Source organism: Taudactylus pleione, unplaced genomic scaffold, assembly GCF_031769625.1.
Source record: "Taudactylus pleione unplaced genomic scaffold, aTauple2 ptg000321l, whole genome shotgun sequence".
NCBI lineage: Eukaryota > Metazoa > Chordata > Amphibia > Anura > Myobatrachidae > Taudactylus > Taudactylus pleione.
The window spans coordinates 5,189,247-5,202,845 of NW_028284722.1; the positions used below are offsets into that span (position 1 = coordinate 5,189,247).

At 48.9% G+C, this 13,599-nt stretch overlaps 1 protein-coding gene across 3 annotated transcripts in view; it reads left to right on the forward strand.

Annotated features, from left to right (window-relative positions):
* Positions 1 to 13,599, forward strand: part of ZFAT (zinc finger and AT-hook domain containing) — a 214,268-nt gene that overhangs the window by 175,567 nt on the left and 25,102 nt on the right. For 2 of the 3 annotated variants that reach the window (XM_088443006.1, XM_088443005.1), the window contains exons 14-15: positions 511 to 634; positions 4,184 to 4,293. In XM_088443006.1, the coding sequence (XP_088299132.1) occupies positions 511 to 634; positions 4,184 to 4,293 (234 nt within the window). Of the gene's footprint in view, positions 1 to 510; positions 635 to 4,183; positions 4,294 to 13,599 lie in introns of those variants that run through there. The other variant, XM_088443007.1, reaches the window with a different exon arrangement.

The following is a 13,599-nucleotide window of genomic DNA, read 5'->3' on the forward strand; positions in this document are numbered from 1 at the left end:
GATTTTGAGCGCCAGAATCCCTGCGTCCTCATCCCGGTCGACCGGTCCCGTGCAACGCTGCTAGCATCAGGCGTCCTTTTTTTTGCCAAAACTGCGGCTAAGTCACAATGCAATGCAGCTAGGGCGCAGCTACAGACTGTACTGATTTTTTTTGCCAAAAGTTGAACAAAAAATTAGACGCCCGACGCTAACAGAGTCTCATGGGACCAGGCGCGCCTAGAGGAACTATTTGCCGCAACTGCAGCAAAGACTAGTGAGCACACATCTGTATTTGTATGGCCTCTGTTACCCCAAAGTGTTGCCCTAGATAGTTCTGTCCGTACTGATTTGCTAATCTCTCGTTGCAGTTTAGGTGTGCTGTGGATAAGATATAATTTAATGTAATAACACGAGCAAATCAATTATTCAAACTAGTATACAAGCTAAATTTGTTAGGCAGCTTCACCCATTTCTAAACCACTTTCTATTCTTTTTTTCTTTCTCTTTTTTTTCATATGTGGCTCTTTGCAGTCTGTGGATGTGACCGAGGAGATCTCTACCCAGTTCCTTCATATCGCTGAAGCCGAAACAGATGTTCAGGGAACGCAAACAGCTGTTGCCACTCTGCAGGATCTCCGCTATACCTCGGAAACCAGTAAGTGTAGCATGAAGCCCTGGGAAGACAAATGAATAATAAAGAGCTAGCAAGCACAAAGCAGCGCTTCTATATTCTATGACCAAAATCTCTTTACTTTACCCAGCACCTACTGGGGGTTTGCTGTATAAAAAGCACTTTGTACAGCTCCATTAATACATAGGATATAAGGACTTATGCCTTTAATGACATCTATTACTGTGTTTGTGTTGCTGTAGTATAAATGCTTACTTGTGATGTACTGGCCACACGGGTTCTGCGGTCCTGATTGGGAAAATACTCGTGAGAGCCAGTACTAATATGTGATTGGCCACAAGTCACACAAGCAGTCAATAAACCCTCTGTGTTTCTAAATGGCATTTCAATATGGAGGTTGGATTTGCTTTGTACGATGAGGTGCAGAGGTAGATGTCATATTAAAGACTTTCATTTGTTGTTTGATATATTTTGTCCAGTTTCCTGCACTCATTTAGTGATCTAAATATAAAATAAAAAATAATCCAGTAAAGATCAGACAGATTGTTATACCATGATATACAGATGTGTCCACATACATCTAGCCTCCTCGCGCGATAAATAGCCCTTCTAGACGTGCCATGCCGTAGCGTGACTCTGTAGCGCCGAACATACTTTCGTGCTACTTTTTACCTTCAAATGCATCTCAAAGTGAAGCTAACGGGTAGCACAAACAGCTTCTGCTGATTAAAATGATATGCGACGTGCCAATATTGTGTGGGTGCATCTGCATGCGAAACGCTACGCTACAGTGTGACCGCCCTGACCCTGTAACGCAGTGTTTCGCAGGCAGATAGAGCAGCAGTTGCACACAGATCATTTTTATTCACATCTCTGTGCTATTAAGACACATTTGAAGGTAAAAAGTCGCACGAAAAGACGCTTGGCGCTACCGAGTCACACTGCTCTCATGCGTTTTGTGTTACGGGACTTATAGCGCACGTAGGTAAGATGTACGTTGATACATCTGTAATGTGTCACTTTATACTGTACAGTCTCCATGTGAGCTATTGTGCACTATAATCATTTAGTATCAATGCCAACAGCAAATCCTGTTCTATTCTGCTCTTCAGTATTACCTGCACATCTGTAATCCAGACACGCTATCTATCCAACTCTCTCCCTTATACCTTTGTATTGGAAACTCCTAGAAATAACCTGCATTTAGGGCCTGATTCACTGCGGAACGCAACTACGGTTGCAATAGTGATTACGCACGCAGTTCAGCTACGATAGTATGATAATCCATTGTGATCGCTATGCCACCGCAGCACAACATAAGGATGCCCACTTTACCTTCCACACATCCGTAATGTTTAGCAAGATTGCAAAACCATCGGTACAATCGAGTACCATCGCAGTCTCAGGCACACATTTTCTCAAGCTCTGACCTTACTCAGGAATTGCTAACTTCACCGCACGCTATGAGGCCTCAGGCTGCGTAGGACATCGCAGCGGCTAATTTATGCACGCCCCATGCACGTTCAAATGCACTGGCACGCCTGCGTTTCCCCAACCCCGTCACCACCCACAAACAGCACTTCCTATCAATCACTCTGCGATGGGTCTGCGTAGCCGATGCGATCGCAGTCCCGTTTGCAGTGGCTGGTACACGCACTGCGATGCATGCGCAGTACGCATCAATCGGCCGATTGCGTGCGTTTAACAGTTGCGTTCCGTGATGAATCTCCATCCGTCAAGTTAAAGCTGAGCAATAACAAAAACAAAATGTGTTGATATCATCAATGCAACAGATAGGTGCAGTATCATGTGCGTGGGGGGGGGGGTTGCTTTGGGCTCGCGGTTACTTGAATGGGATAGCAGTCTGTGCACAGGGCACACAGTGACATTGGTGTGAGTGGTGGGTGAAGGCGCTGCTGCCAGCGGTCTGTATAGCGCTGCCAGTCACGTGGGCCACTTCCGCCACAGGGCCCCTATGTAAAGCAATACAACTACAACACCTCAAATAAAAAACAATGGCCCTCATTCAGAGCCGCTCGTTAGCGGCAGTACGCTCGTTCCGAGCGATGTTTGCACATCTGCGCATGCGTACGCTTTTTAGTACGCATGCGCGAACCAGTCAGTGCGGCCGAAAATCGTTTGTACGCTATATAGCGAGTGCCTGCTATTTTGAGTGACAGAATGAGGCGTATGTGGGTGGTAACACGGGAAGGTGCTTGAAAATGGGGAGTGGAGATCCGAACGCAGGCGTGCTTAAAGGTCAAAACGGGCGTTTTATGGGTGTGTATATTTAAAACAGCAGCGTCAATGACCACGTCACTGGGTTATTTTAGAGCCAGAACTGCTCGCAAATTTGTGGTAGCAAACACCAACCACAAGAATAGCGAGCAGTTCATACGCTGGTCGATGTACTCGATTAATCTAATAAATAGCGGACATGACGTATGGTGCGAGCGGCCAGGGGGCGTTTTTAACAAATAAACGAGCGTATGTTTTGCACGTTCGTTCAGACTTAGAGGTGTGAACAGACTGCAATGTGCGTACGGATCATTTGAATAGCCACCCCTTGTTTTTAAACGAACGACCGCAAATAGCGACCGGCTCTGAATGAGGGCCAATGTTGGCAGATGCAATTTCATTATGAGCAAAGCCGCGGGGAACAGCTCGCTTTTTTTTTGCGTTTAGCCGCATTGTCGGTCTTCTGTATAGACAGCAGTGTTACTTAGCCATCGTGCTCTTTGCTACTTTTCCCCTAATATGATGCCACTGTTTTGTTAATATGTTGCTACATTACCGCAAATATAGGTGCACATTTTGTGCAATTGAAAGTGCTATGATAAGTCTATTACAGATGATCAGACACCACTATAGCGATTGTGTCGCACTGAGAGCAAAGCTGAGCAATGATACACACACAGGCGTTTATTATAGGGATGTGCAGGCTCGGATAGGTTCGAGTTTGCACGTTGAGTTCGGATTTTTCCCTCCAAAAAAACGGAACTCAGAAAGAGGCTAAACGTCATCTTACATGGACGAACATCATCATTCCTGGACTATCCGAGCCTGCACATCCCTAGTTTATTATATCACAACTTTGTCTATCAGCTTCATGGTCCTTTAACATTGTTCCACAAAGCTATAGGGAAAGTGCATTCATGACTTTAGACTCTCTGGTCGGCATAAAGGGAGCTGCAGCCTAATTTTTGAGCTTCATTTGGTTTCATATCTCCTCATTGTTCTGCAGAAGCCTTGCTTTGTTTGTTTATCAGTACAGCTGCAGATGGTCACACAGATGGCGGCTTTAGAGGAAGCGTACACAACACTGATGGGAAAAAAAAAATCATTATAAAGCTACTCAGAACGAAATCCCTTCATATAATAAAAAAGTTGTGTGTTTAATTTTCTGTTCATTAATTATGTATATTTAGGAGACTCAGAAGAGCCATATTCATGGACTTCCCACAGTCTCCGACAATCGGCTTTTTGCTGAGGCTGCAGAGGACACACGGTAACGCTACCATACATTATTACCATTGCTCCGGGTAACTTGCGTTTGTTCATTACTTTGATCAGGTGATAAGTTTGACCCTACGGCTGTGAACATACTTCAGCAGATCATTGAGCTGGGATCAGAGTCCTCGGTGGTTGCTATGGCTCCCGGAACCGTTACAGTGGTCGAACAGGTGAGATCATTGTTTGCATCGTCAGGAGAATGTAACAATAAATGCCAGGAGATGTCTTTGGGGGTATTTTAATTCAGTACGAACTTGATCTAGCGACGGCAGGGAGCTCCCGAAGCTATTCAATACACCGCGCTGTTTGGGCGGGCTAAGGATTTCTTCTCGCACCCCCCTGGGGATGTGAGTTGAAATACGACCAAAGTTCCGGTCACGCAGCTGTCTTTCTGCTTAGCGCGGCGCTAACAGCCGCGCGCCCGGCACTTTGGTCAGAGAATGCCGGTTACCACGTCTTAACCCCCGACCACACAGCGCACTGAATTGAATCGCCCCCTTTGTGTGTTATCTTATCAAGTAGTGCTCAACTTTTTGTCAGGGTGCCAATGTTTTTAGTCCATAGGTGTCAGGGTGCCAATGTTTTTAGTCCATAGGTGTCAGGGTGTTGGTAGAATGTGTCATCACATATATTATTTAAATGGACAGAGGACCCATATTGGTCACCTATGCTTTAATCCATTCAATGGCCTGTTTCTTATTTTAATTATTTACTTCAATTAGTTGGTAGTAGGACTCAGCTAAGAGTAAAGTTGGTATTCTTCTATATATACATTATATATAACCAGGGTTTTCTCTTTCATCCACTAGGGGACACTGGAGGTGCTTACGCTGGGGGTATAGAGGCGTGGATAGCTGGAGCCGGCACTTTAAATAATTTAGAAGTGTGAAGCTCCTCCCCCTCTATGCCCCATCAGCCCTCAGTTTAGAAAATGTGCCTCTAGGAGCTGGTCACATTATGCTGTGCTCCAGCAAGACACTTATTTATTTCTTTATTTTTTATTTTATACATCTTTTACATTCCTATAGGTACCCTTCGCCACCTATCTAAAAGGTGGGGTCCGGGTACCTGGCGCCCTGGTGTTTTACAACATCAGGAAGGAGTGCGCAGGGCTCATTACAAGAGCTTCTGACAGCTCCTTATCGCCACAACAGAAGTCTTCACACAAGAAGAGAAGAGCAGACTCTGCTGACTGCCGAGAGAGACCTTCAGGGACGCGCAGTGAGTAACATGCTGCGCATCCCCCGGCTCCTTCCCCGCTGCCAACAGCACTAACACAGCATGCTGCGCTGTGCTGGTGTGTACATAGCGCAGGTTAACAAGCGCTACTCGTGGCTCCTGTCCCACTGTAGGCGCTACAATGCGCTGTTAGGGAAGCTGCGTGTACACAGCGCTACACGCGGCTCCCTGCTTCTCCCCTCTCCTCGCTGACCAGCGCTAGCACAGGCTGCGCTGTGTTCAGTTAGACATAGCGCTGTTAAAACAGCGCTACACGCGGCTCCCTGCTTCTCCCCTCTCCCCGCTGATACACGCGGTGTAGCGCGGAGGGGGAGGTAATGGCCACATAGCAGCCATAATTGGAGCCCTTAGGGCATGAAGAAGGGGCGGAGCCTAATCAGCGCGGGCTGTCTCTCTCTCTATACACGGCAAGCGGCTGTGTTAAACAGCGTGGCTGCCGTGTTTAACTAATACATGCCTGCATCTCTCCCTTATTCAGGAGGTGAGCAGCAGAGCTACAGGGGCTGGATTCTCTTGCTCCCCACCCTGGCTGCAGTGTGCAGAACAAATTAGGCACAGAAGGCTCTGGTACAGAGGCTGTGCATAATACACTGGGGGTGCAGGGAATCTGATCTGTGGGAAGGGAGTGGGGTGTATCTCCTCCTCTGTGTCCCAAGCCAGCTTTCTGTTTTTCTTTACTTCTGTTTATACTCTGTCCCTCTGTGTGTGGTGACTGTGTGTATCCATGTCAAACAGAACAAAAGCATCTCAAAAGATGTTTGTCTGTTCTAGGTGTAACAACAAACTAAGCCGCATGCTGCTGGGTCCACGTTATGTGATGTTTGTATAGCAATTGATCCACCTATGGCTATTACTGCCTCACCTGCGCCTACATGGGCCGCTGACGTGGTAGGAGTAATGACGGATTTAACGTCTGAGTTAGCTGAGGCACGGAAGTCTCAGCCTCCCTGGGTTGCTGGGCTAACCAAGTCTCTAGACACCCTGGTACAGGTAATGGGTACAGCTGTGTCCGCACCCTCCACTTCCTTACAAGTGACGAAGGGGAATTGGCGGAAGCGTTACAGCCTCTGGAGTTACAGTCCACCTCTCCCGGGGTGGAATCTCTAATTTTGACAGTCAGAAAAATCCGTAACTTACCTGAGGATGTTATTCCTGCATCCCAGGAGTGTGAATTATTTAGTGAAAGCTCAGCGGTTTTTTCCGTTCTCACTGCATCTTCAACAGCAGCTATCAGTGGCCTGGAAACAACCGGATAAACGGTTCCAATTTCCACGCCGATTTCAGTCTAGCTACCCTTTTCCATCATCCATGAGGGAAAAGTGGGAAACACACTCTCCAGTAGATGCGTCTGTCTTCCGTCTCTCTAAGCTCCCAGTACCGGGAGTTACAGTACTAAAGGATCCTTCGGATCGTAAATTGGAGACAACGCTAAGATCTATTTATACCGCAGCGGGTGCCTAACTTAGGCCCACCCTTGTTACTGTTTGGGGAACACATCCGTGAGTCTGCAGTTTACCTGGGAGAAGCGTCAAAAGATATCAGTCAGCTTAGTGCTCGCATATCTGCTTCTGGTATTTCGGGCCGCAGAGCCCTCTGGTTACGCGCCTGGCATGCGGACGCAGAATCCAAGCTTGCGGTGGAGGGCTTACCATTCAATGCTGTTTGGCCCGGCTTTAGACAAATGAATATTCCAGGCCACAGGGGGTAAGTCTTCCTTTCTCCCATTAACTGCACTGGCTCCCAAAAGAGCTTACGCTGGACCTTCGTTTAGTTCCTTTCGTGCGCCAAATTCCTTTCATGGTAGAGCCAGTGGTGCTCCCTCACAAGCAAGAGGCGGCAGAGGTAGAGGTCGCCCACACACGGTTGCACGTAGAAAGGAGCCTAGACCAACTGAGAAATAGGTGCCATACCGGTGTTCAGTCCCACCTGGGACCACCTACAGTGGGAGCCCGCCTGCAAGGATTTCAGAGGTACCTTTTAGACTCGAGGTCCCCCCTCCACCTCGTTCTTTACTACAAGTCTGCCAATTCCTGCAGACAAGGCCATGGTTCTACAGGAGGCTGTCCGGGCTCTAGTAATATCATCTGTGCTAGTTCCGGTTCCAGAACATCAACGAGGTATGGGGTTTTGCTCAAATCTATTTGTAGTACCCAAACAGGATGGATCGGTGAGGCCCATCTTGAACCTCAAGTCATTGAACCGGTATCTGAAGAGTATCGGTTCAAAATGGAGTCTCAGCTGTCCATTATTGCGAGCTTGGAACCAGGAGAGTTCCTATTATCCATGGATATCAAGGATGCCTATCTCCATGTTCCCATCTGGGAACCACACCAAGCCTTTCTGTGTTTCGCCATATTGAAAGATCATTATCAGTTTAGGGCATTGCCGTTCGGGTTATCCTCAGCTTCCCGTATCTTCACCAGACTCATATCAGTCATGATTGCTCTCCTTCGTTCATAGGGAGTGAACATAGTCCCTTATTTGGACGACCTGTTACTCAAGGCGCAAGCGGTATCTCTTCTAACAAGTCATGCCTTACTGACATATCAGACTCTAATCCAACACGGTTGGATAATCAACTTCAACAATCCCTCCCAGAAGCTCCTACTTCTGGGCATGATCTTAGATACAGCATCACAGAGAATCTTTCTTCCAATAGACACAGCCCGGGATATCCGGTTGTTAGTTTGGCTGGTACTCAGACCAAAGAAGGTCTATACTTCTTTGTCTGCGTCTCCTGGGGAAGATGGTAGCTGCTTTCGAGGCACTACAGTTCGGGCTGTTCCACTCAAGGGTGTTTCAGCTGGACCTACTATCATCTCATCTGCTTCTACATCGACAGATCCGTCTGAGCCCAGTTACCAGAGTGGTCCTTCTCTGGACACAATCCAACAATCTTTTAGCGGGCCGAAGATTCGGAGTGTAGGACTGGATCATCGTAACAACGGATGCCAGCCTTCGAGGATGGGGAGCAGTAGTCCTCGATTATCACTTTCAGGGTCCATGGTCCCCTCTAGAACAAAAGTGTCCAATAAATGTGTTGGAACTCAGAGCGATTACATTGCTCTGATAAAAGCAACAGAGTTTCTAAGGACTCGTCTGGTAAGAGTTTAGTCCGACAACGCGATGGCCGTCGCGTACATCAAACGCCAAGGAGGACAACTGGGAAGCAGATTACCTAAGCCGCCAGGATATCCATCCCGGGGAATGGAAAGCTTCATCCAGACGTATTCAACGCGCTGATACGTCGATGGGGATGTCCTCAGATGGACCTCATGGCATCACGATTGAATCGTCAGCTCCCGGTATACGTGTCAAGAACTCGAGATCCGCAGGCAGAGGCAGTACATGCTCTGACAGTTCCATGGATCTACGACTTCGTTTACCTTTTTCTTCCGATTCCACTTCTTCCTCGACTGCTAAAAAGGCTAAAATACGAGTCAGTCTGTCAGTCAGTGAAGTTGGTTCTCGGACCTTCGGTCCCTATTGGCAAGACGATTCATGGCCCTTTCCTCTGCGCCCGGATCTGATACACCAGGGTCTTTTCATACACTCCAGCCTAGCGCAACTGCGTCTAACGGGGTGGCTCTTGAACCCGATATCCTAAGACGCAGGGGAATCCCAGACTCTGTTATTCCCACCATGCTACGCGCCAGAAAACCATTTTCGGCTGCGCATTATCATCGCATCTGGCGTTCTTATGTCTCATGGTGTTCCAGTCGGGATCTTCCCTCTAGGACTTTTCGATTGTCCCGGTTTCTGTTTTTTTTCTTTAGACTGGTCTGGATTCTGGCCTTCGTCTTGGAACTTTAAAGGTGCAGGTTTCTGCCCTTTCCATTTTCTTTCAACGGAGATTTGCCTCATTCCTGAGGTGCAGATGTTTCTTCAGGGGGTCTTGCGTGTGCAACCTCCTTTTGTACCTCCGATAGCGCCCTGGGACTTGAATTTGGTGTTTCTGTTTCTTCAGTCGTCCATATTTGAACCTTTGGAAGACGGTCCTCCTCCTGGCTCTAGCATTGGCTCGTAGAGTTTCAGAATTGAGTGCTCTGTCCTATAAGCCACCTTACCTTATGTTTCATGCTGATAGGGAGGAACTCCGGACGGTTTCCCAAGGTACTGTCAGTTTTTCATATTATTCAGCCTATTGTGGTACCGTCTTTGGTGGAGGACTCTGGTGGTTCTTCTACCTCGGATGTGGTTAGAGCTCTCCACATCTAGGTTGACAGGACTGCTTCCCTCCGTAAGTCTGAGTCGTTTTTTTTTTTGTACTCTATGATGCGGTTCGGAGGGGTTGGCAAGCGTCTAAGCAGACTTTGGCACGTTGGATCCGGCTGACTATTCAGCAGGCTTATGTTAGTGCTGACCGCCGGCCTCCTTCGTCCATTTCGGCTCATTCCACACGTTCTGTGGGTGCGTCATGGGCGGCCGGTAGGGGAGCCTCCACGTCACAATTGTGCCGTGCGGCCACTTGGTCTTCAGCTCACACGTTGTCCAGTTTTACAAATTTGATACGTTGGCTATTTCGGCATCGCATTTTGGCCGCCTAGTTCTGCAGGTGCCGCAGAGTGCTCCCGCCCGTGGGGAAAACTTTGGGACGTCCCCAGCGTAAGCACCTCCAGTGTCCCCTAGTGGATGAAAGAGAAAATGGGATTTTGGTACCTACCGGTAAATCCTTTTCTCTGATTCCACAGGGGACACTGGACGCCCACCTCAGCGCTCTTCGCCTGCCTGTTCGGTTTGTTCCGTATGTTGTATGTTTTGATTATTGTGTGTTCTTCTCTCCCTTTCACTCCGCTTGTTCTCCATCTCCTCTCGGTCTTCATTTTCTAAACTGAGGGCTGATGGGGCATAGAGGGGGAGGAGCTTCACACTTCTAAATTATTTAAAGTGCCGGCTCCAGCTATCCACGCCTCTATACCCCCAGCGTAAGCACCTCTAGTGTCCCCTGTGGAATCAGAGAAAAGGATTTACCGGTAGGTACCAAAATCCCATTTTTTTGGTATAAGCCAAATGTTTTAATTAAAAAAAAAAACACTCTGGTTTTTTTTTTTATTATGCTGTATCTACAGGCAGAGTGCTGTGACTTCTTTAAAAAAAAAAAAAAAAGCCTAGTATTCTACATTTTTGTTGCTTGTGGTCTTCATTTGAGTGAGCTGAACCAATACAGTAAATTCACACAAAAGAGAGAAATAGGGAGGGTGAACCAGATCAGAGAAGTACAAAACCTGCCTAGCACTCAACAAACTCCTCCCCTAACAATCCTATAGGACTGGAGAAAACCACAACATCTTAAAGGGTAAACAACTCCAACACATTAAAGAGGCATTACACAGAGAAACACTTCATTGTTTAATCTCCTTCATATTTATTTATATTCAAAACCTTCACTCCTATTAAGATTTAGGGCTAAATGTAATAGCTTGCGATTTTCAGTCACTGCAGGGATTAATGCGAGTCTCCCCGTAACCAGCTTGGTTTAGCCTTTTAAAATGATTGCCGCTTTAAAAATACAGGAGACTCGCATAAATCCCCGCAGCGACTGAAGATTGGAAATTGATCAAGGTTTCTAGTACCAATTAATGAAGTAATAAATCCAAGTCCCCTTCCCCGTTCCACAAATTAATGTTTCACAGTATTAATATAATAAGAGGATTCCATTTTTTTTCATCTAAACATTAATGCAAAAAAAAGAAAATCTGGTTTAAACTGAAAAAAACAGTTTGAACAAATATAAAACTTTTTTCTACTTCAGGGTCCATAGGGTATCCACAGGATACCTTGGGGTATAGGTGTGACGTCAGTCGCAGGGCACCAAAGAGTTAAGCTTTCAGCCTCCCAGGATGCACTAGGTCCCCCTCCTATACCCCGCCCCCGGGCCAAGGCACCTCAGTTTAGTTTGGTGCCCGGCCGGAGTCGGGTGCACCTGTTGGAGTGGGGGCTAGAAGAGCCCCTGAAGCTTATTCTTCATGCAGCTGTGGCTGCACAACTGGATGAACAGCATGGACAGTCAGTCCTGACGTCCATGCTGTCTTCCCTACACCCCGCCGGTACCAGAACGCCGGTACTGATCCGGGGATGCTGGTGGGCGTCTGGGGTCACAGCTAGCGGTGACCCCAGATGCTCCGGACCATGGCCGGATTCAAGGGGGACAGAGGTAAGCAGCGGGGTCCCGCGGTGGGTCCCCGCTGATCACATGGTCCTAAGTCCCCAGGCAGGGGGCTCCCTGGGGACTGGCTGCAGCGTGGAGCCAGGCGACCAACCTGCGCTTCCACTACCCCCTGGGACAGCGGACCGCAGCAGAGCGGTAGCGCTGCGGCGTCCCAGGGGTTAAATGCATGCCAGGGGAGCGCGCCTTCCCTGTCTCACAGCCGGCGCCTCCCCCGCTGCACACAGCCCTCTCTGCATGCTGCCGACTGGTCCTGTGGCAGCGCTCCTCCCCCAGGCCAGCCTCCTCTCTGCTCCTCGGCGGCCATCTTCTCCAGAACGCATGGTGAACGCTGCTGGAAGCGCTGGACGGAAGCATCGTGGTCTGGGTCCCCCCGCATACCTCTCCTCCGCTGTGGTCAGGTCTGTGTATGCAGCGCTGTGTCCTACCAGGCCCTGTGTCTGTGTAGTTGAGTGATCAGCGCTGTTAGTGCAGGAATTGTTATTTTTCTGCATTGTATGTGACTGTGCTAGCGCTGCTGCCTGTAATCTTTTCTTCTCTAAACTGTCAGCTTTATTACTGTCCCTGTTCTTTCTGCTAAAGCCCTTGCGGTGCGGTGCTGCAGGGTGGTCTCTCGCCTATTTAATACTTAATTGGTGAGAGAGGTCACATACGTGGTGCCATCATGTCTGAAAGTGATTTTCCCCTCCGGCTACAGTGTACCACGTGCAAAGTACCGTTAGCGGAGGGGGAGGGTAGCGCGGAGGGCCTTTGCCGGCAGTGTTTGTCCATGGCGCGGCCTATTACGGTTACAGCACCGGTACAGGAGCCGCCCTGGGCTTGTTTCGCTCAGGCGTTAACAGCTTTAGTGGGCCAGTTAGCTCCGCAGCCCGCGTTTACTCCGATGGGTTTGTCCCAGCAGTCTGTGGTGTCGTCACCCATGCAGGGGTTCCCACGACAATTGGTGGTACCCCACAGTCTCCCTATTTCCCCGCTCCTGGGTTCTCAGGAGCCAGCGTGGGTTAACTCCCTGACGAGTTCTGTACAGCACTTGTCGGATGTGTTGCAAGGGGAGTCTGTGATGCGGTCTCATAAAAGGCCGGTGGCGTCTCTGTCCGCTCCTTATGAGGATGACGAAGGGACGTCTGATGATGGGGAGATTCTAGATCCTTACGATCAGGAACCTCTCCATACTAAGGACGCTGATGCTAAGTCCAGAGTATATATTCCTGGACTTATTCGGGCGGTCCGCACAGCCTTGGTGATTGAGGACGAAGTTCCCCCAGCGGCTAAATCTAAGTATGCCTTTTTCAAAGATGTGAAGGGCGATGCCACAGTCTTTCCTCTTTCGGGTCAGTTGGTGGACCATTTAGAGGAGGCGTGGAAACAACCTGGCAAAAGATACCAGCCGCAGAGACGCCTGGCGGTGGCTTATCCGTTCGCGGATAATTATTTTGCGAAGTGGGAATCCCCTCCACAGGTGGATTCTCACGTGACCCGTCTTGTCCGTAGTGCCACATTGCCGATGCCATCCATGTCCTCCCTTAAGGATGCTACGGACCGCAAGGTAGAAATCTGCCTGAAGTCCGCTTATTCCCTTGCAGGGGGGGCAGCACGGCCGGCTATGGCCATTTGCTGGGTTGCCAGAGCGATGGAGCGCTGGGCGGATTCATTAGAGGCTTCTTTTGAATCCGACTGTCCGGCCGATCAGGCGGAGTTGATTGGCAATCTCCGTGATTCGGCCACCTACATCAACGAGGCGGCTCTAGACATTAGTACTCTGGTGTCTAGAATTTCTTCAGCAGCGGTAGCTGCTCGTCGCACCTTGTGGCTGCGATCCTGGAAGGCGGACGCAGATTCCAAGAAAGGTCTGGAAGCGTTGCCGTTTACCGGAGAAGTTCTCTTCGGTCCGGATCTGGATAAGATTGTGGCCACGCTGGCGGCAGCCAAATCTGCCTGTCTCCCGTCGGCCGCTGCTCCTTCTGGTTCGGGACCATCGTCCTTTCGGTCATCTAGGGCCCAGGGCAGGCCCAAACCACAGGACGCTTACCTGCATGTCCCTATTCTTTGGCGCCATCAACAGTTCCTCAGG